The sequence below is a fragment of the Bombyx mori genome, chromosome 8, assembly GCF_030269925.1.
Source record: "Bombyx mori chromosome 8, ASM3026992v2".
Taxonomy (NCBI): Eukaryota; Metazoa; Arthropoda; class Insecta; order Lepidoptera; family Bombycidae; genus Bombyx; species Bombyx mori.
The window spans coordinates 1,346,625-1,374,320 of record NC_085114.1 but is presented as its reverse complement, the minus strand read 5'-3'; the positions used below and the strand labels follow the sequence as shown (position 1 = coordinate 1,374,320).

The following is a 27,696-nucleotide window of genomic DNA, read 5'->3' as shown; positions in this document are numbered from 1 at the left end:
TACATACCATGTATTTGACGCACACACGCATGCATACAATTTATTGTCAAACTTTTGTTCTTGACGTCTGTGGTCAAATTGAGAATAGATTAAATATTGTTTGTCTTTGTTAATATTTTTTATAGTTTAGTCTTGGCGAAATTTGTGATTATAGAAGTGTAAAATACAATCATAATAGTGCACAAACTTACAATTACAATAATTAATTATAGTCGAATTTCGACGAAATTCGATTTAATTTTCCTGTATGTACTGAAAATTGTTAATTTTAATTGGCGTTCGCGCAGAAATGTCTTCATATTTAATTTTAAACTATATTGTTTTTGAATATGGCTAACACAATGATTAACGCAAAATATAACAGTAATTACTTCCTATTAAGTATCGTGAATCATGAGAACGAATATAACTAATATAATATTAAAAACAAGACGATTCAGTGTCAGTAGCATGAGTCAAGAAATGACTGTACATTTTTATGGCTTCCGGGCACTGATTACCCATTTGCTTCACGGATTTACCTCTTTACCCAATTAATTGGCCGTCAAATGAGATATCGATATTTATGTTATGTTTGGTGTACATTAGTGTGATAGATCAAACAGTGGTACTGACCGGGTAGTCCTGAGGCAGAGTAAGGAGTGGGAGGAGGGGAGACCCAGTCCGGTAACTGGCTCCCCCCCTGAACAATCTGGGGCGCAAACGACCACGATAGCCACTAGGACAGGGACTGTATCGCCAAAAGGCGACACTCAACTGACTCCGGGTACTTCCAGTGCACCCGCGCGAGTGCCGCTCAAACCTAGGACGGCACTGGCGCGTACGCCCCCCGTGTCCAGCCACCCGGTGGCTATAAGTGAGCCGGGACCGCCCTCCCCTTCCACAACGATAAAAGCCTCGCGATTAAAACAAGCGAGAGCCAGCGTTACCAGGGCAAAAACAAAAATCGGTCAATCGCGGAACCTGAGGAATGAAATCAGGGAGGATGTAACGAATGCGATTGATGAGCTATACACAATTATAAAGGCCTTGGACGCAGAGCTAAGAGGACTAGGTGGTCTAAATACACAAACAGCAAGGCTAGAGCTTTCTCCTGCCCCGACCAACGCCGGCTGCGTCGATAGGGACATGAGCGATAAGCTCTTGGGGAAGCTGGAGGAGCACTCCGTCCTCTTAAAAGAGAACGCACGCAGTCTGGAGCTGCTGAGGAGCGCGGTGGAAACGCAGACGGAGAGCGTCTCAAAAATGACGTACGCGAGTGTAGCGGCAGGACCCCCAAGTGGGCGCCTCCCAGGGAGGGCAGCACTGCACTCCGTCGTCATTACCTCGAAGGAGGCCTCGGACACCGGGGACGAGGTCATGGACAAGGTGCGCAGGGCAATCGACGCAAAGGGGGGGGGAATAGAAATAGAGAGGGTTAGGAAGGGGAGAGACAGAAAGATAATTATGGGGTGTAGAACGGTGGAGCAACGGGAAAAAATTAAAGAGAAAATAAATAAAGCAGGAAAGCACCTCGTCGTTGAGGAAGTAAAAAACAAGGACCCCATGCTGGTTCTGAGGGGAGTCCTAAGCGTCCACACGGACGAGGACATTTTGGAGGCCCTGAAGAACCAAAATGGGGATGTTTTTCGCGGCCTCAGCGACGGAGAGGCTAGGGTTGGGGTAAAGTTTAGGCGTCGTGCCCGAAACCCGCACACAAATCACATCGTCTTGACAGCGTCTCCGGTAGTTTGGAGGAGAGCGCTGGAGAAGTCTCGCCTCTGGGTCGACATGCAGGCGGTGCCAGTGGAGGACCAGTCGCCGCTAGTGCAATGCACTCGCTGCCTGGGATACGGGCACGGCAGGCGCTTCTGTAAGGAAGCAGTTGATATCTGCTGCCACTGTGGTGGCCCACATCTCAGGGCAGAGTGTCCGCACTGGCTGGCGGCGGAAGAACCGCAGTGTAGGAACTGCGTGTTGGCCAAGATGGCACACTGCGTACACAGCGCCTTCAGCGGTGATTGCCCGATTAGAAAACGCATGGACGAGATAGCGAGAGCCTCGGTAGCGTATTGCTAAGGTCATGCCAACGGAAAGGACTCCCCACAGGATACTCCAGGCAAATCTACAAAGACAGAAATTGGCAACTACCGAGCTGATGTTGGAGGCTACTAAACGGCAAGCAATCGCTGCTCTTCTGCAAGAGCCGTATGTGGGTGGCAATAAAAGTATGAGTGGTGTCCGGGGCGTAAGGGTCTTCCAGAATACCAGGATCGAGGAGGGCACTGTAAAAGCGGCAATAGCCGTCTTTGACGCTAATATTAGCGTTATACAGTACCCAGAACTCACCACCAATAACATCGTGGTGGTGGGGATTCGTACTGGTACCTGGGAAATCACGCTGGCATCGCTCTACTTCGAGCCGGACAAGCCTATAGAACCCTTTCTCGACCACCTAAGGAAGGTAGGAAAAGCCACCAACATCATCATCGGTGGCGATGTCAATGCCAGGAGTGTCTGGTGGGGAGGACCATCGACCAACAGCAGGGGCGAAGCGTTGCTGGGGGCCCTCGACGAGCTCGGTCTCCATGTCCTCAACCAAGGCGAAATTCCCACATTCGACGTAATCCGAGGGGAGCGACACCTGACGAGCTATGTCGATATCACGGCATGCTCACCGGATGTACTCGGCCTGGTGGACGATTGGCGAGTGCTGGAAGACCTGACGAGTTCCGACCATAATGGTATAGAGTTCAAAATTAATTTACACAAGTCCAAAGGACATACAGTACACAGAACCACACGCATATACAACACGAAAAAGGCAAATTGGGCCCAGTTTCGTGTGAAACTGGGCGAATTACTGCTGAGCACTACACTGAACAGGGACGCAATAAATAATATTAACACTATACAGGAAATTGAACAAATCACAGTAACATACACTAACACTATTACAAACGCCTGTACACACACAATACCACAAAAGAAAAATTTGGAGAAATTTTCTGTGCCATGGTGGTCGGAGGAGCTCGCCGGGTTGAAACGGCGTGTTGTCACCAGAAAGAGGAGGATCCGATGTGCCGCACTGGTCCGGAGGCCGAGGGTGGTGCAAGAGTACCTGGAGGAACGGGCAAAATACCGGGCTGCGATAAAAGAGGCCCAGATCGCAAGCTGGAAGGGGTTCTGCGAGAGGCAGGACCGCGAAGGCATGTGGGAGGGGATTTATCGGGTGATAGGCAGGGTTTCGAGACGGGAGGAAGACATACCCATGGAGCGGGAAGGGATAGTGCTGGACGCGGATAGTTCAGCCACGTACTTGGCTGAAACGTTTTATCCGGAGGACCTTACCGATTTGGACGATCCCGGGCATGGCGAGACGAGGAGGCGAGCCGCTGAACTAGATAGCGACAGTGGCGGCGCTCGAGACCCCCCGTTCACCATGCACGAGCTCGACAGATCGGTGAGGTCCTTCAACCCCAAGAAGGCTCCAGGCGCCGATGGATTGACCGCCGACATTTGTAAGGAAGCGGTCAACAGTGATCCCGAGCTGTTCCTGGCGCTCGTAAACAAATGCCTCGAGCTCCGTTACTTCCCGAAGGTGTGGAAGGCGGCCACGGTCATCATACTCAGAAAACCTGGCAAGAACAACTACGCCACCCCCAAAGCGCACAGACCGATTGGCCTTTTGCCTGTGCTGGGGAAGGTATATGAGAAGATGATAGTGGCACGTCTAAAGTACCATATTTTGCCGAGCATGAGCGCTCACCAATATGGCTTTATGCCACAGAGGAGCACCGAAGACGCCCTATATACCCTGTTGGAACGCATTAGAGAAAAGCTTCTTGACAAGAAACTGATCCTAATGGTCTCGCTGGATATAGAGGGGGCCTTCGACAGCGCCTGGTGGCCGGCCATAAAGGTGAGGCTCGTCGAGGAGTCGTGCCCGGTTGGTATACGGGGAGTAATGAATAGTTATATGAGCGACAGGACGGTTGGAGTCCGCTACATGGGCGCCGAACATCTGAGAGCCACGGGAAAAGGATGCGTCCAGGGCTCCATAGGAGGCCCTATCCTGTGGAACCTCTTGCTCGATCCTCTGCTTAAGGGACTCAGTACCAGAGGGGACTACGTCCAGGCGTTTGCTGACGACGTTGTCCTCCTCTTCGACGGGGATACAGCGATGGACGTTCAGAGACGTGCCAATGCCGCCCTCGAGTATGTTCGGGCGTGGGGTGTCATGAACAAGCTGAAATTCGCTCCGCACAAAACCTGTGCGATGGTAATCACGCGGAAGCTGAAGCATGACACCCCGCGCCTGAGCATGGGCGGGGTAGACATTGGCATGTCTAAGGAGGTACTGTTGTTAGGGCTCACCATCGACCATAAACTTACATTTAACACCCATGTTGCCAATGTTTGCGCTAAAGCCGCAAACCTATACAAAAGGCTAACCAGGGCAGCCAAAGTTGGCTGGGGTCTGCACCCCGAAGTTATCAAGACCATATACATCGCAGTGGTTGAACCCGTGATCCTGTATGCCTCGAGCGCGTGGGCGCCGGCCGCAAACAAACTGGGAGTGCGGAAGCGCCTCAACGCGGTCCAGCGTAGCTTCGCACAGAAGCTCTGTCGAGCCTACCGAACGGTATCCCTGAACTCAGCACTGGTGCTGGCAGGGGTGCTCCCCCTTGACCTACGCGTACGCGAGATGGCCTCGCTATACGTGGCCAAGAGGGGGGCGCATCTGCCGGTGCTGGGAGACAGGGATATCGAGCGGGTGGCATCGGCACTGGAGAGGCCTCATCCAGCGGAACAAGTTGGGATGGAGCTACGAAGCCTGGTAGACGAGGAGCAATACCTCGAACATCGAGGATATGAGGTGCGTATATTTACGGACGGGAGCAAGATTGAGGGCAAGGTCGGGGCCGCGCTATCCATCTGGACTGGCGAGGCCGAAGCCAAAACTCTCAAACTTGCTCTCTCGCCCCACTGTACCGTCTACCAGGCAGAGCTCTTGGCCCTTTGTGAAGCTGCAAATGAGATCAGCCGGCGAAAAGAGAACGTTTTCGCCATCTTCAGCGACTCCATGGCGGCCCTTCAGACAGTGGCTGACCCGGATTCCCTTCACGTCCTTGCGGTCCGGATGAGGGGCGCTCTTAGTCACTGCAAAACGCAGGGCAAGAGCGTCTCCTTGTTTTGGATTAAGGCTCACGCGGGACTTGAGGGGAATGAGAGGGCCGATGCCCTGGCTAAAGCGGCCGCCCTGAGGTTGAAGAAGAAACCCAACTATGACCGGTGTCCGGTCTCATTCGCGAAGCGTGTAATCCGCATGGACACGCTCGCCGAATGGGATCGGAGGTACAGCGCCGAACAAACGGCCTCAGTCACCAAGCTGTACTTCCCAATCGCGTCCGAGGCATACAGGATAATCAGAAATATCGAAATGACCAAGGAGGTAGCACAGGCCTTCACGGGGCATGGTGGGTTCTCCGAGTACTTGGCCAGGTTCAAGTGCAAGGAGAGCCCAGCATGCATCTGTGACCCTTACGTCGACGAGTCAGTGGCCCACGTGCTTCTGGAGTGTCCAGTCTTTGGCTCAGCACGATTCGACTTGGAGGTCGAACTGGGCCAAAGACTCCATGCGCGAAAACTCCCCAATTTAATGAAAAAAACCTGTGCGAGGAACTTGTTCCTAAAATATGCTATAAAAATTATAAAGGAGGTTAATAAAAGAAATAGAACATAAGAATTTTTTATAACATATAATATTTTAACATATTATTACTGTTGTAAATAACCTAGCTTAAGTAAATAGGATTAAGTGTACATGTACTAGGTTGAAGGTAGAATAAGGAAATGTAAATAATTATAGAAATAAAGAGTCCCAACAGCCCTACTCCCCTCCCCTCCTTTTAGTAACCGCAGCTAGGAATGCAAAGTATGAATGGAATGAATGAAAGTACGAGAGGAATAAATGCGAGAACTGGTATGATAAAGAGGCTCGGAATGAATGCGTGACCTAGTTTTTAAGCCCCTTATGGGCAGGAGTATAAAGTATAATTAAAATTAAAACAAAACAAAAAATGTAAACATGAATCTCTGGCTTTGTTGTTTGCTAGAGGTACGGAAAAAAAAAAAAAAAAAAAAAAAAAAAAAAAAAAAAAAAAAAAAAAACAAGTCCTTACGGATCCATCAGATCCACTAATTCTAGCATTAGATGTCTTAGCTCTAGCACTAAGATCAGAAATAGGGACTCTGGTTACGGTAATCGTCGAACTCCGCAGAGTTCGACATGCAACTTAACCTATACAACAGCCCTCTCAATTTTTCGCCGGATCTTCTCAGTGGGTCATGATTCCGACCCGGTAATAGATACATTCGCGAAGCAGCTGCGCCTGAGTTGTTAGGTCTCCTACGGAAACGCTCAGGCAGCTGATAGCAAATCCCATCCTGGCTGAGCCCGTGTTCGACCACCTATCCTGGTGAAAATGAAAAGGCCTCCGGGCCACCACTAATCCTTTCTTACAAAAAAAAAAAGTCGCGCATCACCTGCCATGACTCGTCGCTACCGAGCATCGTAGCCACGACGGTCAGCAGCGACAATTCCGGTCTTATCTTGGCGACGAGGACGCGGCGTTGCTCCCCGAATGCGGGGCGGTACTAAAGCGTATGCTTCGCCGTATCCTCGTCGCAGCCACTGCAGTGGTGGCCCTCAGGCGTGGTTTTTAACCCGCTTTCAGGAACCAAAGAGTTAAACAGTTGCGGTACTCATTTAAGACCAGGCTGACCTTTAGTTATCAAGTTAGTTTAGATGAATGTTTGTACATTGCATAAGTGATATTGACGTGCTCAATGCACACGGCTTTGAAGACTTCCCAGTGTTGGCAACCTCGACTGGCTAACATCGTTCAAGGATCCATATAGCGTGTCAATGTTGGGGCTTAGCATAATAAACATTATTGAAAACTAGTTCCAAGGATGTCAAGTCACACTTGACATACCTACAAATGAGATCAATCTGGTTTGTATTGAACGTCCCTCTGTTTCCGTTCTTTGAATACTTCATGTTAATGCTTTCGCTACATCACCTTACTGTAATGTTCAGAATCTTGTTACGAACAAGGAATGAACGAATTAAATTTAAATCAAGTTTACTTTTGATTAAACAGACTTCAAAGATTAAACCTTCGTAATCATATCACATAATGAAAACTAAAAACCTAAGAAAAAACAGTGCTCACATTATCAATGACTAGCGGCCCGCTCGGGTATTTAACAAAAATTTCAACGATGTTTGACGTTTTATTTTTTAAAATAAAAGAACACTTATTGCGGCACCACTATAATAGTTAGACATATGCTGTCGCGACACTTTTTGTAAATAATAATGTGTTCTACAAAGTCGTAGTACATTATTTTATTCTATCATCAATAGTTTTCGCAGGACACGCGATGTAAATAATATTCTAGGTAATCTTTTTTCACCTTGGGTTACATTATTGGAATTTTAGTAACGATCCCTAATTTTTTTCAAAAAAGTTTATAGCAAATGTCACTCGGGAATAGTGTAGCTTCCAAATAGTGAAAGAATTTTTCAAATCGATTATGTAGTTTCGGAGCCTATTCAATACAAACAAACAAACAAATCTTTCCTCTTTATAATATTAGTATAGAAGTATAGATTAGTATAGATTACCAATAAGATCATCACGTACATATATTAAGATAAGATGAATTAACACAGAAACCGGTCTACGTAGTTTAATGATTATGGGAATTCGCGGGTCAGTTAACGAGGAACGAGTTAACTATCTGAATTTTCAAACACCGTCCTAAAGCATTTAACGCTATGATTCTATTGAAAACAGAATATTTGATTTCGCAACCGGTTTGTTTAGACGCTCTATAGTTGTAGCTCTGTTACTAAACGTTCATCATTTACGTTCAGTATAGCCACAATATATGTGGAAAGGCCTGCCGATATCATTGAGTAGGATAAGGACAATATGAATTGAATTTTTTACTGGCGGTAGGACCTCTTGTGAGTCCGTGCGTTTCGGTTTGAAGGATAGGGCAGCCATTGTAACTATATTGAAATCTTAGAACTTATATCTATTTATATAGATGTCTATGGACTCCAGTAACCACTTAAGACCAGGTGGGCTGTGAGTCCGTCCACACATCTAAACAATAAAATAAGAATCTTAACGAATCTTATGCTGCCATCAAATTCCTTTATAAGCGTTTTTTAGAGAGTTCAATACGTAGGAGAATTTCCCACCGAGCTGCTGCTAATATTGTTCGTTAGACCCGCGGTCCGAATACTATTGTTCGGAACTTGTTTTTTTTATTGCTTTGATGGGTGGACGAGCTCTCAGCCCACCTAGTATTAAGTGGTTACAGGAGCCCATAGACATCTAAAACGTAAATGCGCCACCCAGCTTGAGATATAAGCTCTAAGGTCTCAAGTATAGTTACAACGGCGTCCGCACCCTTCAAACCGAAACGCATTACTGCTTCACGGCAGAATTAGGCAGGGTGGTGGTACCTACCCGTGCGGACTCACAAGAGGTCCTACTACCAGTATAAAAGTTTTATATTATTTATACTTATCTTTTAAATGTCATTTACGCAATTCAGGTTGTTACCACGTCTTTTCTATTCTATGATAGCTAGCGCTACACATTATTTTCAGGCAGATAATATTAAATTTCAAGTTGAAACCGAAATTTTGCGCTGCAAACGAAATAACTCTGTTTTCTGGTCCAGTGCCAAATTATATTTGAACACATATTTACAGTTATCTTTTGTAAATTGTATAATTGAACTATAGTATCATTAGAAGCATTATTTATTTTCATGCATTAGGTACTATTGTTTTCTATATGTGTAATTCTGTAGGTACGTCAGTTTGTTTTTGAGTAGAATTTCTCAAAACGGCTGGACTGATTTTCGTAAATATTTTTGTCTGCTAAAGTGGGACCTTAGATTGTTTGTTTAGATTTTAATTAGACCCATGTGTGGCGGACCGGCTAGATGAAATCTAAAATATTATATACGAGCAAATACTTTTTTCTATTGTACTCTTTGGGTAGGCGGGCTTTCAGCATCCCTAGGGTTAAGCAGTTTTTTTTTCTTTTTTCCTACCAATGCTGATAGCCTTGAGAGGCTATTTCAGCTTCACCCTAACATGTAGATGAGCTCACGGGGCTCTAACCGGAGTATTGCTAACACTGGCCCTAGCAAGAGCATTGCTTCGCAGAATCTACCACCGGATCGGAAACGCGACCCACTGAGAAGCAGTCATACCGTGTTTTATTCATTGCTGATCGGAAGGTTTTCTGATCGTGGGGAGTATTATAAATTTGCCAAGCCCCAAGTCCATATTAAGGCGATTTCACTTTTTAGGAAAGCTCCGATCACGATCCGCCTGATGTAAAATTTTCAATTTACTATTCATTCCCATTCTCAAGAAATATTGGTTATAGAAATAAAACCTCGAGTGGTTTAATTGTTTTAATTTGAAGTAGAGCAAAGTCGTTTCGTAGGATAGGAATAAGTATATTTTTTAGGTAACGAGGAAGTCACCTAGTCATTTTAGACTTTGGGATCGATAGCCTGTCGGAGTTAAAACGACTAAAACCCCCGTGGCGTTCAACAACCCGCATTCGAGTGTATTAGATAAGATCGACCTCATCCAAGACAGACTGGGGGCATAGTGACGAGTTCCGCGAGGAGTGCATGTTGACGGAGAGATCCTTTTAGGCCCCGTTCGCATATTTTATTTTACACCGGACTCAGTATTTTAAATTACTGCTGGTAACTTTAACAATTATTGGTCTAATTTAGAAGCCGGAACGCTAGGTTGATCTATAAAACGGTTGCAGAAGCCCACAGACAACAGAGAAATGACGCTGTTCTTGATTTTGACATGACAATGTTTCATGACTTAAATCCACGCATGGTACCACCGGAACACCAGCTCACTGCAAGCTTAATCATAACTTACTCGTAAAGACGCTAATACTTATTGCCGTTACATTTTTAGCATTGAAAAGATAAGTTTGCCTTCGACTAAGGGATTGTTATTTTACTTACTTAAGTGGGTGAAATACCTCACGGTTCAGTTGCGGAGCAGTTGCCGGAGCCCATGGACATCAAAAAGTGAATGCCGTCACCCACCTTGAAAGAATAAACAATTTTTTTCCACAAAAAGTTTTTATAAGGTTTTTTTCCTCAATACGTTTATTGCCCCTTCCCGTATTAATAAACCGAAAAGGTTTACTGACAGCGCTGAAAACGCTGACAGCGTATGCTGGTCGCACGTAAGAGGTATCAATGTCAGTAACTCTTCATCAGTAAGTCTTCAGAAGTCGTCACGTAAAATGTTCCGCATGATGAACGGTTCACGGTTCGGAATTACTGATACGGAAAGCTAATAAAAAATTTGATCAATGCAGCCAAGTTTAATTCTATCTACGATTTAGTACATTTTGTATCTCGTCGTCTACGTACGGCCGTCTGGTGTAGTGGTAAGTGACATGGTCACTACACAAGGGGGTCGCGGGTTCGAATCCCGCCAAGGAAAGATATTTGTATGATAAATATAAAATGTATTTTCCAGGGTTATGGATGTACATATATTATATATATGTATGTGTAAAATAAAAATGTTATATTTATATCCGTTATCTGGTACCTGTAACACAAGTTCTTTAAGAACTTAGCACGGGACCAGTTAACGTGGCGTGATTGTTAGTAAATATATATTGTTTATTATTATTATTAAATCCGTGATCATAAAGTGTATGCGCTAGTGACTGTGGCGTACACAACTTGAGATTTAGATAAGAAGAAATCACTGATAGTCAAAGAATATGCGTTTATAATATACTTGGCTAACAAGTAACTAATTCTATCTATATATGTGGTGAGTACCGCTGTATATGAGTGCTGGACGTGTACTGTCGCTTTATATGTACTACGGTTTGAGTAAAGCGATGTAAAAGTGCTGATGTGAATGCGCGCGTGCCCTGTACGATGCATGACTCGTACATAAAGACTAAAGAGTCGGAAAATTTAAAACGCAATAAAAAAACTCGTTATGTCTATATTTTTTTAATTTGGCTAAAGAAAAAAGAATAGACAACAATTGAACGTGTCAATCTTGAGAAATATTCACTAAAGTTTGTTAAATATTGTAATTAAATTAATATTAAGACCACTGTTTAAACATATTAAATAATTAATCGAATGAAATAACAATTGTGCATGTAAAATTTAAGTATTTTGTCGGAACAAAGGCTTTAATAAAAATATATTTTACCTGGTCCAGTAGTAGTATCAATGTGCCTTCATTATCATTAAACTGGTATAAGATTGAGCACGAAACCGACATGCCTTGAATTGTTCTAACTATCAATGTATGTCTACACAACTTGCCAACTGGTTTAATTATATTACTATCACTAACAGAAGTTTTTAGGCATTAAGTCTACGCTGGCTTCTGGTTCTAAAGCGGAATCTTTGAGGTAATTATAATAGTCAGACATATGCTGTCGCGACACTTTTTCTAAATAATAATGTTTTCTACAAAGTCCGTAGTACCATATTTTATTCTATCATCTCTAGTTTTCCCAGGGCACGCGATGTAAAGAATATTTTAGGTAATTTTTTTACACCTTAGATTACATTATTGGACTTTTAGTAAGGATCCCTAATGTTTTTCAAAAAAGATTATAGCCTATGTCACTCGGGAATAGTGTAGCTTCCAAACAGTGAAAGAATTTTTCCAATCGATTCAGTAGTTTCGGAGCCTATTCAATACAAACAAACAAATCTTTCCTCTTTATAATATTAATAATAAATAATATAGAGTATAGATAATGCAATGTAATATATTGATTGCATCAGCCCTGGAAATATGCAAATTTCGCTTTGTTCAATAATATACGCGTAGTAGAACAGAAGCTTTAGCTCTTTATTTTATTACTTACTCGGATAAATGACCTTGATTGAACTTATGATCCATAGTTAACACACCCACGGTGCTACTCGCCTTGAGACATGAGATCCAAGCTTCAATTGTATAGATTAACGGTGGTCCCACTATTCAAACTGGGTGGGACACATTATTGCTTTGCGGCAATTTTGCAGTCGTCGTGGCCTCAAGGATAAGAGGTCGGGTGAATACCGCAGGCGGGTACCTCTTGTGACCTCTTGCGAGTTCGCACGGGCAGATACCACCACCCTGCCTATTTCTGTCGTGAAGCAGTAATGCGATTCGGTTTGAAGGGTTAGGCAACCGTTGTAACTGTACTGAGACCTTAGAACTCATATCTCGAGGTGGCTGGCGGCATTTACGTTGTAGATATCTATGGGCTCCGGTAACCACTTAACACCAGGTGGGCTAAATAAAATAAAAACCTGCTCATGCTGGCTCACAAGACTCGCCCTACCTTTTTTTTTTTTTTTATTGCCCTTGTAGGCAGACGAGCATACGGCCCACCTGATGGTGAGTGGTTACCGTCGCCCATAGACTTCAGCAATGCCAGGGGCAGAGCCAAGCCGCTGCCTACCGCTTAATACTCTCCACAAGCCTCGTTTGAAGAAGGACATGTCATAGCGCTCGGGAAACACCGTGGAGGGGAGCTCATTCCATAGCCGGATGGTACGTGGCAAAAAAGACCTCTGGAAACGCACTGTGGATGACCGCAGTGGCTCCAGGTAGTATGGATGAACTCTAGTCCGGTGGCGGGCGGTGCGATGGTAAAAACGAGATGCCGGTATCATCTCGAACAATTCCTCAGAGCACTCCCCATGGAACATATGGTACAAAATACAGAGGGAACCGAAGTCCCTCCGCAGACCCAGACGTTCCAAACGATCCGTGAGACCGGGATTATCGACAATCCGAACGGCCCTCCTCTGTATGGAGTCAAATGGAAGAAGCTGGTATTTGGGAGCCCCGGCCCAGAGATGGGAGCAGTACTCCACGCGAGGCCGGACTTGTGCTTTATAAAGCAAAAGCCTTTGTCCAGGCGTGAAGTACCGCTTCGCTCTGTTGAGGACTCCCAGCATTTTGGACGCCAACTTGGCTTTGCCTTCCAAATGACTCCGAAACTGGACATCGCTCGAAATGTCGACCCCAAGTATCCCAATACTCTCGGAAGGTTGCAGGGATACTCCTTGGAATTGCGGCGCCATGACAAAGGGGTCCTTCTTCGCAGTGAACGCGCAAACTTGTGTCTTTAACGGGTTGAATTGAACCAAGTTCAATTCACCCCCTTTGGAGACTCGCCCCAGAGAGTTATCCACTTCAGACACAAGTTTTGATCGTCTCTCTCCAGTCCTCCAGTCAAATGTTATTGTCTTGTTTTCTATTGTTAGTTTAATATCTGTGTTATTGTCCACAGTGCGAAGCTACGACAAACATGACAAGTGCGGCCTAGTTTGGATACCGCGCGTGGTCGCCTACCGCTGTCGGACGTGCGGTATATCGCCCTGCATGTCGATATGCAGAGAATGCTTCCACCGAGGCGATCACTCCACGCACGACTTCAACATGTTTCTATCGCAGGCCGGTGGCGCTTGCGACTGTGGTGATAAGTCCGTCATGAAGGAAGACGGGTGAGTTTCTTAATATGTATTTTATTATTGATATGAAAACGTTAAGAAAGAACCACTGGTGAGGTGGGTACATTTATTGGAAATATAATAAGAACAGTGCGTTTCCAGAGGTCTTTTTTGCAACGTACCATCCGGCTACGGAATGAGCTCCCCTCCACGGTGTTTCCCGAGCGCCATGACATGTCCTTCTTCAAAAGAGGCTTGTGGAGAGTATTAATCTGTAGGCTGCGGCTCAGCTTTGCCCCTGGCGTTGCTGAAGTCCATGGGCGACGGTAACAACTCACCATCAGCTGGGCCGTATGCTCGTCTGCCTACAAGGGCAATTAAAAAAAAATTTAAAATAAAAACTAGATAATGACCTTTTTTTTTTGATAAATTGTGTTTTTTAGAAATTATATTTAAATACAAATCACATATTGATAAAATGATGAAATATGAATCGCAGGTAGATCGATTTATAGCCCCCGAAATTCCCTGTATATGAAAATAGTTGAAAATGTAGAAAATAATTTTATGAAAATAGTTGGAGCCGTTTCCGGGATTCAGATTATATATACGAGCCGTTTCCGGGATTCAGATTATATATACAAGAATTGCTCGTTTAAAGATATTTTTAAGAATTAAAGAATGCTTAGTACAATTACACATCGAATTACGAGCATCGTTTCTATATATCGGACGCTATATACTAAAATTTTACAAGACAAGATCTATTCAGCGGCTAGCTAAATTACCAGGTCTTGTCTGAGTCAAACGTTGGCCTGGGATTGAGCGAGGGCGTGATGACGTCACCGCGACCTACCAATCTCGGTTCGGTACATACAGCAAACAGGAACCGGAGTCCTACGCAACTAATAAATATGTATCTGCGAATTGTTATTGCTGGCCGCTTAAGGAATTTATTTATATCCATTTTGTTCAATAGAAATATTTATAAATCGACTAGCTGACCCGGCAGACTTCGTATTGCCTCAATTGATAAATAAAAGACCTAAGCTTTTGTATAAAATAAACTTAAAACAAACAAAAGGAATCCCTCCGACGGGGGACACATCAAAGGCAAAAACAAAATTGTTATTTTTATTTAATTCCGAGCATTTTCATATTTATCTACCTTTTAAACCTTCTATGGACTTGCACAAATAATTCAAGACCAAAATTAGCCAAATCGGTCCAGGCGTTCTCGAGTTTTAGCGAGACTAACGAACAGCAATTATTTTTTATATATATAGAAGATAAAAGAAGAATATAGAAGATAAGAGAAAAAATACGTTAAGCAGTTTGGAGAGGGAATTAATTTTACTTGCAATAACCATTGTTTCTTTTTTAAATACATTACTGAACTTCTCGCTGGTAACGATCCTCCGTGCGACGATAATTTGTCACTTTTCAGTTGTAACCGTAAGATTGCTTGTTCGTGCAGCTTACAATCATCCAGCAAAAGAAAAGCCGGTCATCGTTCTCGTCGAACCCATCGCTTGCGACGAAGAGTTCGACGAGTAAATTAACCTACAGACACAGCCCACTGAGCTTCTCGTTGGATCACCTCAGTGGGTCGCGTTTCTGATCCGGTGGTAGATTCTGTGAAGCACCGCTCTAGCTAGGGTTAGTGTAGCAACGTCGTCAGGTTACAGTTCCGTGAGCTCACCTACTCGCTACTAATACTAATACTAATTTAGTAATATACTAATTTAGTATAGCCCCTGGAGGCTACTAGAATAGGTAGGAAAAAAACAAGAAAATCAGAAAATATTTACGTTAAAAAATTCGATGAACAACATTTTTATAGTTCCTTAAAAAGCAATCTGAACGTAAATGACAGAGCTCTGTCAAATTAAGAACAGCTTTTTATTGCCATTGTAGGCAGACAAGCGTACAGTTCATCTGATGTTAAATACTCGCCTTTCCACATGGATATTAGAAATACCAAAGGCTGAGGATTATTCTCAAACTCCATATTGAAAACTTTTTGCATAATTAGAGTATAATATATATCAACTAGCTGACCCGGCAAACGTTTTTTTTGCCATATATAAGATTTCTAGGGAATTTTTAGTGTAGAAAAAAAGAACTAACTTATTGTAAGTGTGTAAGGATGTGGTAAATGAGTGAAAGAGGCAACCACAAAATTCATTAAGTATAACAAAATTTTTTTTTCCAAAAAATTAAAAATAAATGTTAGGGGTGGACAACCCTTATCACTTAGGGGTATGAAAAATAGATAGTAGCCGATTCTTAGACCTATTGAACATGCATATAAACTTTCATAAAAATCGGTCAAACCGTTTCAGAGAAGTATGGCAACTAACATTGTGACACGAGAATTTTATAGGTATATAAGATAAGTCAGAGGCGCTAACCACTGCGCCAACAGGCCAATCAATAAACAAAACGATGTAGGCAAATCTTAATATTAGCTAATATTAGATAAGTTGAACACGGCTCACATAGCTTTTATCAACATTTCTGTAGTCGAGTCAGAAAAATATATGTGATACTACTTGTGAGTTGATCGCTAGAATTGGTCGATAAACTAATAAGAATCTAAGTTAAAACGTTTTAAACTAGTTTGGAAGGAATCACGCGCCGTTAAATGTGACCAGACGCCGTCTTATTGATCGATACAAATATAACAGGGTTATTAAACGTACAACGATCAATATTCATGGTCTAATTTAAAACTAGCTCGTGGCTCGGTCGTGGACTGCGTGCCTCTCGGGGTCGCTGTTCAGATACAGAATCGTCCCTGCTGTTCTGGCCTCTGAATTGTAAATGGCAAAACCGTTCATGTTTCCGTTTCAACCAAAGCGATCATGATCTCCGTGTTGAGTATAGGACTAGGGAATTGAAATCTGACTTTTTGCTCATACAGGAATGGCCTGCATAAGTTTTCCCATGGTTTTTTTATTTTTTTTATATTTTTTTATATTGCCATTGTAGGCAGACGAACATACGGCCCACCTGATAGTAAGTGGTCACCGTCGCTCATGGACGTCAGCAATGCCAGGGGCAGAGCCAAGCCGCTGCCTACCATGTTTTTACTTCTAATGAAAATGCTGAATGCTAAACCGTAAAGTTCCTCATTGTCGTTGAAAGTTTAATATTTCATTAACAAGTTTTCTCGTGTTGAAATAATTATTGATTCTGTCAACTAGCTCCATAGACGGTGTCCGCTAATAGTTGTCATCTATACATATAAATAAAATTGAAGTGTCTGTTTGTAATATAGAAATAACCACTTTTTACTATATGCATATGAATATATATATATTATACGGTATATACACGAAAATAACATTTTTTACAATTTTTGTCTTTATGTTTGCTCCGGCTAATCTCTGGAACGCCTGGACCGATTTTCACGAGACTTTCATTGATAGGTAGGTGATGATATAAGGAGTAACATAGGCTACTCTTTTTAGACTAGCTTTGCCCCGAGGCGTTTCCCGAGGTAAGACTATAACCGCGGGTAACATCGCGGGACTCGGCTATCAATAATAAAATTTAATGTTTCCGAAGCGAAGCGAGGGCGGGTCGCTAGTTATTATAATAACTTTGTTCTGTCGCATTGCAGAATACTCCATCTTCTCTGGGTATGTGTTTTGAAATACCAGTCCCATATTTATATGTATCGAAAACGTATCCCAACAATTTGGACCTCTGCGTCTTCGTCTTAACTGTAGGATCAATAAGATGTTTGTTATGTTGGTCCAGTTTCTTTGGTATACCATGCATAACAACTAACCCAGTTGCGTTCACAATTTCTGACAGTCGTATTTAAGTCGTCCTGGCCTAAAGGATAAGACGTTAGGTGCATTCGTATCTCGCGATGCAACGGTGTTCGAGTCCCGCAGGCAAATACTAATTTTTCTAATGAAATACGCACTTAACAAATGTTCACGATTGACTTCCACGGTGAAGGAAAAACATCGTTTAATAAAAATCAAACCCGCAAAATTATAATTTCCGTAATTACTGGTAGTAGGATGACTTGTGAGTCCCGCACGGGTAGGTACCACGACCCCACCTATTTCGGTCGTGAAGCAGTAATGCGTTTCGGTTTGAAGGGTGCGGCAGCCGTTGTACTGTAAAAACTGAGACCCTAGAACTCATATCTCAAGGTAGGTGGCGGCATTTACGTACTAATGTCTATGCGCTTCGGCAACCCCTTAACGTCAGGTTGGCCGTGAATTCGTTAAATCAATTCAGCAATAAAAAAAATTAAAATTAAATTGGGAATGGGATATCTTAAGTTTCGCTGCGTTGATTTCCAATACAAAAACAAAAATGTCTGTTTATACTTTAAAAATAGAGATACGATCATTATAATTAATGAATATTACTTCACGTCTATATTGAGGTAAAGCGACGAAAATATTTTTAGTCGAAGCGTGACTTATCTCCCTAAAATTGTGATGCGCATGACGTAACCGTGTGACGTAACGCTTCGTGCTATACCCAAGGTCGGAAGGTCTGGGTCGAGTCGCCGAGGGACACGATCTCTGAAGGTCGTTCACCGTTTCTCTCTATCTTGAATAATCTCAAATAGCACCATCTCATTTCCGCGTCTCTTTGTTTTTATTCGAATTTCTGGTTGTTTTTTTGTTTGTTGTAAAATTTAGAACCAATAGGACGTCGTTGACATTTTTACTTTAGCTTATTTTGTATATTGCATAGCTGGATGAACTGGCTCGTCTAGTGTTAAGTTGATTACTAGATCCCATAAAATGCTACCGTTTATCCGTTAAAGAAATAAATGAGAAGCATATTTGATATTTGTTTTTTCACACAAAATTGTAATTTAATTGTGCCTTTCTATTGGAATGGTTTTTGTAGATTATATTTAACTAGCGACCCGCCCTTGCTTCGCTTCAGAAACTGTAATTTATTATTGATTTCTCCACTATTTAATGGATGTTATTATACATATAAATAAACACTCCTCTTCAATCACTCTATCTATTAAAAAAAACCGCATCAAAATCCGTTGCGTAGTCCGTATCCGGCTATGGAATGAGCTCCCCTCCACGGTGTTTCCCGAGTGCTATGACATGTCCTTCTTCAAACGAGGCTTGTGGAGAGTATTAAGTGGTAGGCAGCGGCTTGGCTCTGCCCCTGGCATTGCTGAAGTCCATGGGCGACGGTAACCACTCACCATCAGGTGGACCGTATGCTCGTCTGCCTACAAAGGTAATAAAAAAAAAAGTTTTACAGATTTAAGCATACATAGGGATATAGGGACAGAGAAGGCATCTTTGTTTTATACTATGTAGTGATGAATTAAGACTTCAATCTTATATGTCTCGAGGGGGATAATGCGATCGAAGTTGTGATTGTAATCTGTCTACGGTAGTTCCTGAACGACAGTTGGACCGCGAAGTCGTCTGCCAACGTCTTAACGTCACGTAGATAACACAAAGACTCCGTTCAGGCGAAATTGAAACAACATTGATATAAGTTTTCCTTGTAAGGTCATTGTATGCATTAAAGACTTGTTTTATGGTTAACGAGTTACATATGCATTCTTGGATAAGACTCAATTTTTTGCCAAAAAAATTTTTTATTATTATTATTTAGATGGGTGGACGAGCTCACAGCCCACCTGGTGTGAAGTGGTTACTGGAGCCCATAAACATCTACAACGTAAATGCGCCACCTATCTTGAGATATAAGTTTTAAGGTCTCAAGTATAGTTACAAAGGCTGCCCCACCCTTCCAACAGAAACGCATTACTACTTCACGGCAGAAATAAGCAGGGTGGTGGTACCTACCCGTGCGGACTCACAAGAGGTCCTACCACCAGTAAGAGTAATCTAAAGTAATCTAGCATTGTTGTTGCTTCAGTCAGACAAGCGAGCTCTGGTCCCGATTGATTACAAGGAGGTACTGGAACCTGGAACCGATAGATGCCTTAAAGACGAACACCGCCACCCACAGAATTATATCGTTTTTCCGGCTTAAACCGGAACGTGCAACTGAAATACGCAGTTCGCCGGCATCAAAATTCACTTGCTGCTTTGAAATTCAAATTTATCACACATTAAACAGACTCGTACAGACTGCATGTCTCTAAACACCGCATTGCACCGAACACATACACAAATACAATAGCAATAAGTACTGAACTTGACCTGAATGACTAAGTAGGTACTTGTCGCTTTGAATACTGAACGAACGCGGTCTTAATGCAGGTATTGATTATGTATGCACTCTATTCGTTGAAAAGTTCTATTAATTTTCTTCTTCTCAATCGTGTCACTCTTGACAGAGTGGTCGTGATCGTGATGTAGTGTTGGAAGGGGCAGACTTGATACGTCTCACGATGTCGCGCCATCTCTCCCTGCTCGAGGCCATTCTACTGCACTCATTTAGGGGACCTCCCACTGCGGTTTTAATTTGGTCGGTCTACCGCATTGGTGGCCTCCCGCGCGGTCTTGTACCATGAACGCTTTCCTGTACAACGAGGCGTTCTATGGACCGGCCATCTCGTCGTGAAACGTGTCCGAAGAAATCCACCATTCGAGACTGTACTATAGCAAATAGACGCTGCTTTTTTTATTTTTTTTATTTTTATTGCTTAGATGGGTGGACGAGCTCACAGCCCACCTGGTGTTAATTGGTTACTGGAGCCCATAGACATCTACAACGTAAATGCGCCACCCACCTTGAGATATAAGTTCTAAGATCTCAGTATAGTTACAACGGCTGCCCCACCCTTCAAACCGAAAGGCATTACTGCTTCACGGCAGAAATAAGCAGGGTGGTGATACCTTCCAAGTCATGATTCGTGTGCAACATTTGAAATTGATCGTCCTTGAAGTCTGAAAATGGCGTGCAAAGATTCCGTTACATACTCGTACATACTGAGCTAAAAGAAGTATGTTCATATGTCACATTATTGTTACAGATTCTGCAGTAACCACGGTAATAAATGTCCTCGGCCCGGCACCGTTCCCGCGGAACTGATGTGTGTTGCTGAAGCGATGATGCCGCGGCTCATACTACGGCTGCTCCAGCACTTCAGGGAGAACAGGTCGGTTTTACTTCGTAGCTTACTGGCATCGCCTGAATAACGTTACGCACCATAACTTACTTCCTTTGAGGAAAGAAAGAGACACTGGTGGTAGGACCTCTTATGAGTCCGCACGGGAAGGTACCACCACCCCGCCTATTTCTACCGTGAAGCAGTAATTCGTTTCGGCTCAAGGGTGGGGCAGCCGTTGTAACTATGCTGAGACCTTAGAACTTATATCTCAAGGTGGGTGGCGCATTTACATTGTATATGTCTATGGGCTCCAGTAACCACTTAACACCAGGTGGGCTGTGAGCTCGTCCACCCATCTATCCAATAAATAAATAAAAGACTATCATGTGCATTTTAAAAGTAAGGAGGTTCTAGAATGGTATAGAAGTTCACAGGAAGCTCCATAAATGGATCAAGCTCGTGTATTAAAGGCAACAAGTATGGTTCACGTTCGCTTTGGCGAACCTCAAATAAAGTACTAGCCCAAAGTAACTAAAATAAGCACAAATAACTTGTCTTAGTAAAATAATTTGACTATATATTTTTTATGTAACTGACTAGACCGCCGAGTTAGTTTCGCCGGTTCTTTGGAGGACTGTGCATGTTTTTTGGAACCGGTAGTAGAGATAACACGTTTTTTGGCATTTATTTATGTTTTAATGTAATTGACACAAAAGATTTGAACTGGAATTTGTGAACCCTCAATATAAGATCACAGCCGTCGCCCGCGTTCCCTAGAGGCCGTTAACCCGGCGCGTCAGTTTATTTTCAATTGTCTTACATTGCGTGCGATATTAGAACGTTCGTAAAACATAAATTTTGGCTTATCACTTCGATGGACGAGGTGGGAATGTATAACTATCAGTACTATTGTAGGTAGAGAATATTTTAAAGCTGGGATACGTTAGCAGCAGAAATGGGTAGGACGGTAGTAAGTACCCTCGTCTACATCCTACCATTAGTGGTCTCATAATAAAGTATATACTAATCATAATTCTTCTGCCCTTCTCCCAGTCACCTGGGGTCGGCCCAACATGTTTTTTCCTTCCATACTCCTCTATCATATACCATTTCTTCGCTCACTCCCCTCTTACACATATCGTCTTTCACGCAATCCATCCATTTCTTCTTAGGTTTACCTCTTCCTCTATATCCTTTTGCTTTCATAGTTAACACTCTCTTACCAACCTCGTTTTCATTTCGTCTCATCGCATGTCCATACCATCTCAAGGTATATACTCATGTGAGCTGATAATGATGACGACAATATACTTCATATTAGTGGTTCTACATAATCTACTCTTGTGAATGTTCAAGTTCAGTGAACCTTTTATTTCTCGTGTAGCAAAAGGTTTTTGTTTTATATCTTATTACACTTTATTTTAGACCGCATAATAATATGCAAGATTCCAATCTCGTCTAAAATGAAAAGTGGATAAGTTGTGAAATCGTAATGTTTATTATTTGAATTTTGACGAATACGTTCTATCTAACCAGTTTTAGAGATTATAGATACAAGTCAAATAACTTAAAGTACAATAAATATTCGACCTGTTTGTTACGAGTAAGGATGAGCCTTTATTCAGTGAGATGGGCACGCGCGTTGCTGCGGCCGGAAATATGAATAAGTTATAACCGAACGAACCGAACGTTTGAAGCGTTCACGTCCTATTTATGATAACTTTTTTAATGCTTTGATGGCATTCATGTGAACTTCGACAGCCACTTAATAATTGTTTAATTTTTTTTTTACTTAATAGTGTGGACGAGCTCACAGCCCACCTGGTGTTACGTGGTTACTGGAGCCCATAGACATCTACAACGTAAATGCTGCCACCCACCTTGAGATATTAGTTCTAAGGTCTCAGTGTTATTAAAACGGCTGCCCCACCCTTCAAACCGAAACGCATTACTGCTTCACGGCAGAAATAGGCAGAGTGGTGGTACGGTAGGTACCGCGTGGTGCGGATCCCAAGAGATCCTACTACCAGTAATTACGCAAATTATAATACCAAGTAAACCGTGACATCTTCTGCTAGACTATAGCTACAAAATGAAGTATATTGTTACGCGCTGGGGCTCGGAATAAATAAAAATTCTACCGAAGTACAGATAAAAGTTCTATTTAACACTCAGAGAACACTTTACAATTCGTAATTCACTTCAATCATTAACACTAGGAGTCAATTATTAAGAGTTCTTCGGTGTTAGTGTAGTGTGTGCAGTGCCGGATTAAACATATGTGACCGGAAATAGCCAATGCTATGGTCCAGCTCCTGCTAAGCCCAAAACAACAAAAAATCCTCATATTTGATATCTATTTTCATCTCTATAGTGACCATACTATAATTGTATCATCATCATCATCATTCATTCTCCTGCCCTTCTCCTGTCTTTCACGCATTCCATCCATTTCTTCTTAGGTCTACCTCTTCCTCTTTATACTTCCACATTCATAGTTAACACACTCTTTTCAACCTCATTTTCATTTCGTCTTATCACATGTCCATATGTACGACTACGGTTAGGCTCTCTAGCCCACCAATATTCGGAATGCAATTTAAGGGCCTACTATTGACATTTGGTACGGGCTCGCGACCCTTTTATCCGGTCCTGGTGTACTTACAGTTGAGATTGAGTTTTCGAAATGCTTCAGTAATCGCGTAATAGCAAATTTGGTGTTAATCGGACTCTATGTCTAAACGCTTTTAAATAGTTCTGTTATCCACTTAAAAGTTCGCTGTCGTTTGCATAGAAGCAAAGAGTTCTGATTCCAGAGAAATCCGATATTAGTAATAAGAAAAGTCTTTTGTTTTATGTTGTCTGCGATACGTTCTCGTAAATTAAAGCCGCCCACGCATTCGATTATTTTGGACCGTGTAATTCGCGGGCGTGAATATACAAGTTGCGAGATGTCACCTAAATCTTGCGCATGAACTGTTTGGATGAATCAATATCGGCGCCAGCTGTCGTCTTTTTAACTGCCGGTTCACGAAAAGCACGGTTTTTATTACATTTTCTAATTGCACTAAACCAGTGGTCGGCAACATACGGCTCTTTGACCCCCCGGCTACGGCCCATCCGTGAAATGTTTAGTCCAGGAACGGAATAATACTTACTAGATATCTTGCCTCTTTTTTAATTTTTAACATATTGCGTAGATAGGTGGACGAGCTCACAGCCCAACTGGTGTTAAGTGGTTACCGGAGCCCATAGACATCTATAACGTAAATCTCGTCACCCACCTTGAGATATGAGTTCTAAGGTCTCGGTATAGTTAGAAAGGCTGCGCCACCCTTCAAACCGAAACGTATTACTGCTCCACAGCTAAAATAGGCATCGTGGTTGGTACTTACCCGCGCGGACACTTGGAGGTCCTACCACCAGTAAAACTGGTACGGGACAAGTAAACATTTTTGAAACAAAGAAATGTCTCTTTGAATAAATTTCACTTGTGTGCTATCCCGAGCTCACAGCCCACCTGGTGTTAAGTGGTTACTGGAGCCCATAGACATCTACGACGTAAATGCGCCACCCACCTTGAGATAAGGTCTAAGGTCTCAAGTATGGTTACAACGGCTGCCCCACCCTTCAAACCGAAACGCATTACTGCTTCACGGCAGAAATAGGCAGGGCGGTGGTACCCACCCGCGCGGACTCACAAGAGGTCCTACCACCAGTAATAATTTATAGTATTCTTTTGGGAACCTCTAGTTGTCTTCAAAATCCATGGCAACTTATCTTCCCCATAAGGACAGGATCAAATCTCGCTTTTTAGAAGACCAGTCTGTTATTCTTTACAGTCTAGTCTGTTATAATTTCATCGGGAAAATTTATCGACTCTTTAAAATCTCAATCTCTCTGTACTGTTACTCTGACTTCTGTCGTTCCTTTAAATTTATCTACTTGTTCTTTTACAGCAGCGGAAGCCAAACCAATTCAGACCGGTGTCGTATTGCGGTTCAAGAGTGCGAGGGCTACGTTCAGATGTTGATGGAGTTCAATAACATGGGTGACCTCATGCGGTCGGCCATGACTAAGGCGCTTATTAACCCACAGGTAAGAAAGCTTTTATTTTTATTGCTTTATGAGGGAAGTGTTTTGGAATTCAATTAACAGGTCATGCAGAAGAGGTAAAGTATTAATTTAACGGCATCGATGGCTACTCCATGTCATTTCCGATCCTCCTGCTTTTAGGTACCTCAAGCATCGGTCATCGTCTTCGTCCTACCCGTCGCTTGCGACGAAGGGCTCGACGAGTAAATTAACCCATAGACACAGCCCACTGAGTTTCTCGCCGGATCTTCTCAGTGAGTCGCGTTTTCGATCCGATGGTAGATTCTGCGAAGCACTGCACTTGCTAGGGCTAGTGTTAGTTAGCAACGTTGTCAGGTTCGAGTTCCGTGAGCTCACCTACTCTTTCTGTGAGACTTGTATAACCCCTCGAGGCTACCAGAATAAACAGGAAAAAAAAACCAAAAAAAGCCATCGTAATTAATAAATTAGAATACGTAGAATTCATACCACTGCGTAGAATTAATAATCATTGTGTTGTTACATTGCTTGATAATGGCCTCACACATAACAAACGTTATTACTTCCATAATTTGGAAATGAGTCCCATGGAGATCAGGCTACTTGGCCATCGACGCCTCACTCTTTAAATAATCAATGTTAAATTTAGTATAATCAATTAAGTAAATATTTTTGTATTTTTTCGTTAGATGTACAGGAATCTTGTGGTTCCACCATTCCCGGACACGGAGTACGGGGCGTACATGGCAGAGTCACACCACATGTACGAGAGGGCGTTAGATCTGTTCCCAGCACCGGAGCCGCCTGACGAGTGAGTGTGCTCATGAATAAACATACCATTGACCATTCTCAACACTTTTATGTATATAACCATTTTTTATTACTTAGATGGGTTGGGCGGATGAGTTCACAGCCCACCTGGTATGAATTGGTTACCCCAGTCCATAGACATCTACAACATAAATGTCGCCACCCACCTCGAGACACGAGTTCTAAGGTCTCACTTTTAATAGTACAACAGCTGCCCCGCCCTTCAAACTGAAACGCATTACTGCTTTACGGCAGAAATAGGCAGGGTGGTGGTACCTGTGTGGACTCACAAGACATCCTGCCACCAGTAATTACGGAAATTATAATTTTGTGGGTTTGATTTTTATTATACCATGTTTTTCCTTCACCGTGAGGGTCAATCGTGAACATTTTTTAGGTACGTATTTCAATTGTCAAAATTGGTACCCGCCTGCGGGATTCGAACACCAGTGAATCGCTAGATACAAATGCATCGGGCGTCATATCCTTTAGGCCACGATGACTTTATGTGACATGTCACCTTTGCGCGGTATTAAATGTCTACTTCCTACTACTTTTCAACGAGACTTCCACAATCTATTCTGAACGGTTTCTAATTAAATTTTCTTTTAATTGTATTGTTAATTCACCCTGCAGTTGAGATTGGACCTCATGTCTCAAGACGAGCGTCCATATTATAACATCGGTGAGCTCCGGTAACTGATTAGCCCGGACGGGGTGAGAGCTCGTTCGATCTAGGCGGGTAGCAAGTAGTAGGGGTAAATCTAGGCGGGTAGTAAAATATATTGTGTAATTGTAGGTACTGCCACCTGCCGGCGCTCGCGCCTCGACTGACGCACAACACGCTGTTGGAAGAATTCATATTCTGGACTTTCAAATACGAGTTTCCGCAGAACGTGGTCTGCTTCTTGCTGAATATGTTACCCGACCAGGACTACAAGGTATAGTGGGACGCGCCAGGCCAACCGCAAGCCACACGCAGGCCAACCGCAGGCCAAACGCAGGCCAAAAGCAGGCCAAGCGCAGGCCACACGCAGGCCACTCGCAGGCCAAGCTCTCTAGTCGGGACTGTGCCAGCGTGAGAACGACAAATGGGCTATAAAACTATAGGGAACTTGCGAAGGGCGAGCCTACGAATTAATATTAATAATTGTGATATTCAACAATACAGTTCACATTATTTCGGGATTACAGTTCACAATAGTCGTACAGTTCACATTATTTCGGGAAGGAAACAATTTTAATAAGTCGAGTTTGTCAGGATGCAAGTCTTAGTCTCTGGTGTTGACAGGTTTGACAATGATATGGATAATAAGTATTTGTTTGTGAGGGGCGACCCGCCCGCGCGGTAGAACTAGAACGATCCTCATTATAATCATTAATGTTTTAAGTATGTTATTTTGGAACTCTTTTTCTGTATTTAACGGATATTAAGCTGATGAAACCGAAGCGCACTATAGCTTTACAGCAGAAATTTTCAAGTGCTGGTGCTACCGATGGTACCCAGCGCGCCGTGCTGGCGACGTTATGCAACCTGTGGATTTTAGTTGCACAACGAAACGCTTTATTTATATATCTGTTTTAATCTTACTAATCCTTTTGAGTTCAAGCTAATGTTTTGAATACAGTCGATTGGGTACATTATTTTCTAAGCACTATTTAAAAGAAATGTATTTTTAGCAAAAAGTATCAAGATCGGTTTTAACATTATATGAAAATTGAAATTGTCGCAGGAGCACCTGACGCGCACGTTCGTGCTGCACTACGGGCGCATCCCGCTGGTGCTGGAGGCGGCCGCCGACCCCGACACGCTGTCCAACCGCGTCGTGCACATGTCCGTGCAGCTGTTCTCCAACGAGGCGCTGGCGCTGCGCTGCGTGCAGCACCTGCACCTGCTGCACGTCATGGTGCTCTCGCTGCGCCTCATGATGGCCAAGATCCTCGTCCAGAACACGCTGCACGACCCCCGCCGCAACTACCACCGCGTCATCGACTGCACGCAGAAGGTCATGAAGGAGCACTGCTACTGGCCGCTCGTGTCCGACTTCAACAACGTGCTCTCGCACAAGAGCGTCGCGCTGCTGTTCCTGCAGGACGACGCGCTCATCGACATGTGGTTCGAGTTCCTGTCCATGCTGCAAGGTAAGGCGCGGGCGAGGCGAGGGCGGGGTGGGGTGGGGTGGGGTCGCGGAGCCGCCACTGAGCGCGCGTGTGTCGCA

At 43.2% G+C, this 27,696-nt stretch overlaps 1 protein-coding gene across 1 annotated transcript in view; it reads left to right on the top strand.

Annotated features, from left to right (window-relative positions):
* The window catches only part of LOC110385059 (E3 ubiquitin-protein ligase Ubr3), an 80,482-nt gene that overhangs the window by 14,110 nt on the left and 38,676 nt on the right, over positions 1-27,696 (top strand). Inside the window, exons 2-7 of the mRNA XM_038012543.2 lie at positions 13,395-13,608; positions 20,516-20,641; positions 24,553-24,691; positions 25,357-25,478; positions 26,277-26,418; positions 27,211-27,619. Of these exons, the coding sequence (XP_037868471.1) occupies positions 13,395-13,608; positions 20,516-20,641; positions 24,553-24,691; positions 25,357-25,478; positions 26,277-26,418; positions 27,211-27,619 (1,152 nt within the window). The remainder of the gene's footprint in view (positions 1-13,394; positions 13,609-20,515; positions 20,642-24,552; positions 24,692-25,356; positions 25,479-26,276; positions 26,419-27,210; positions 27,620-27,696) is intronic.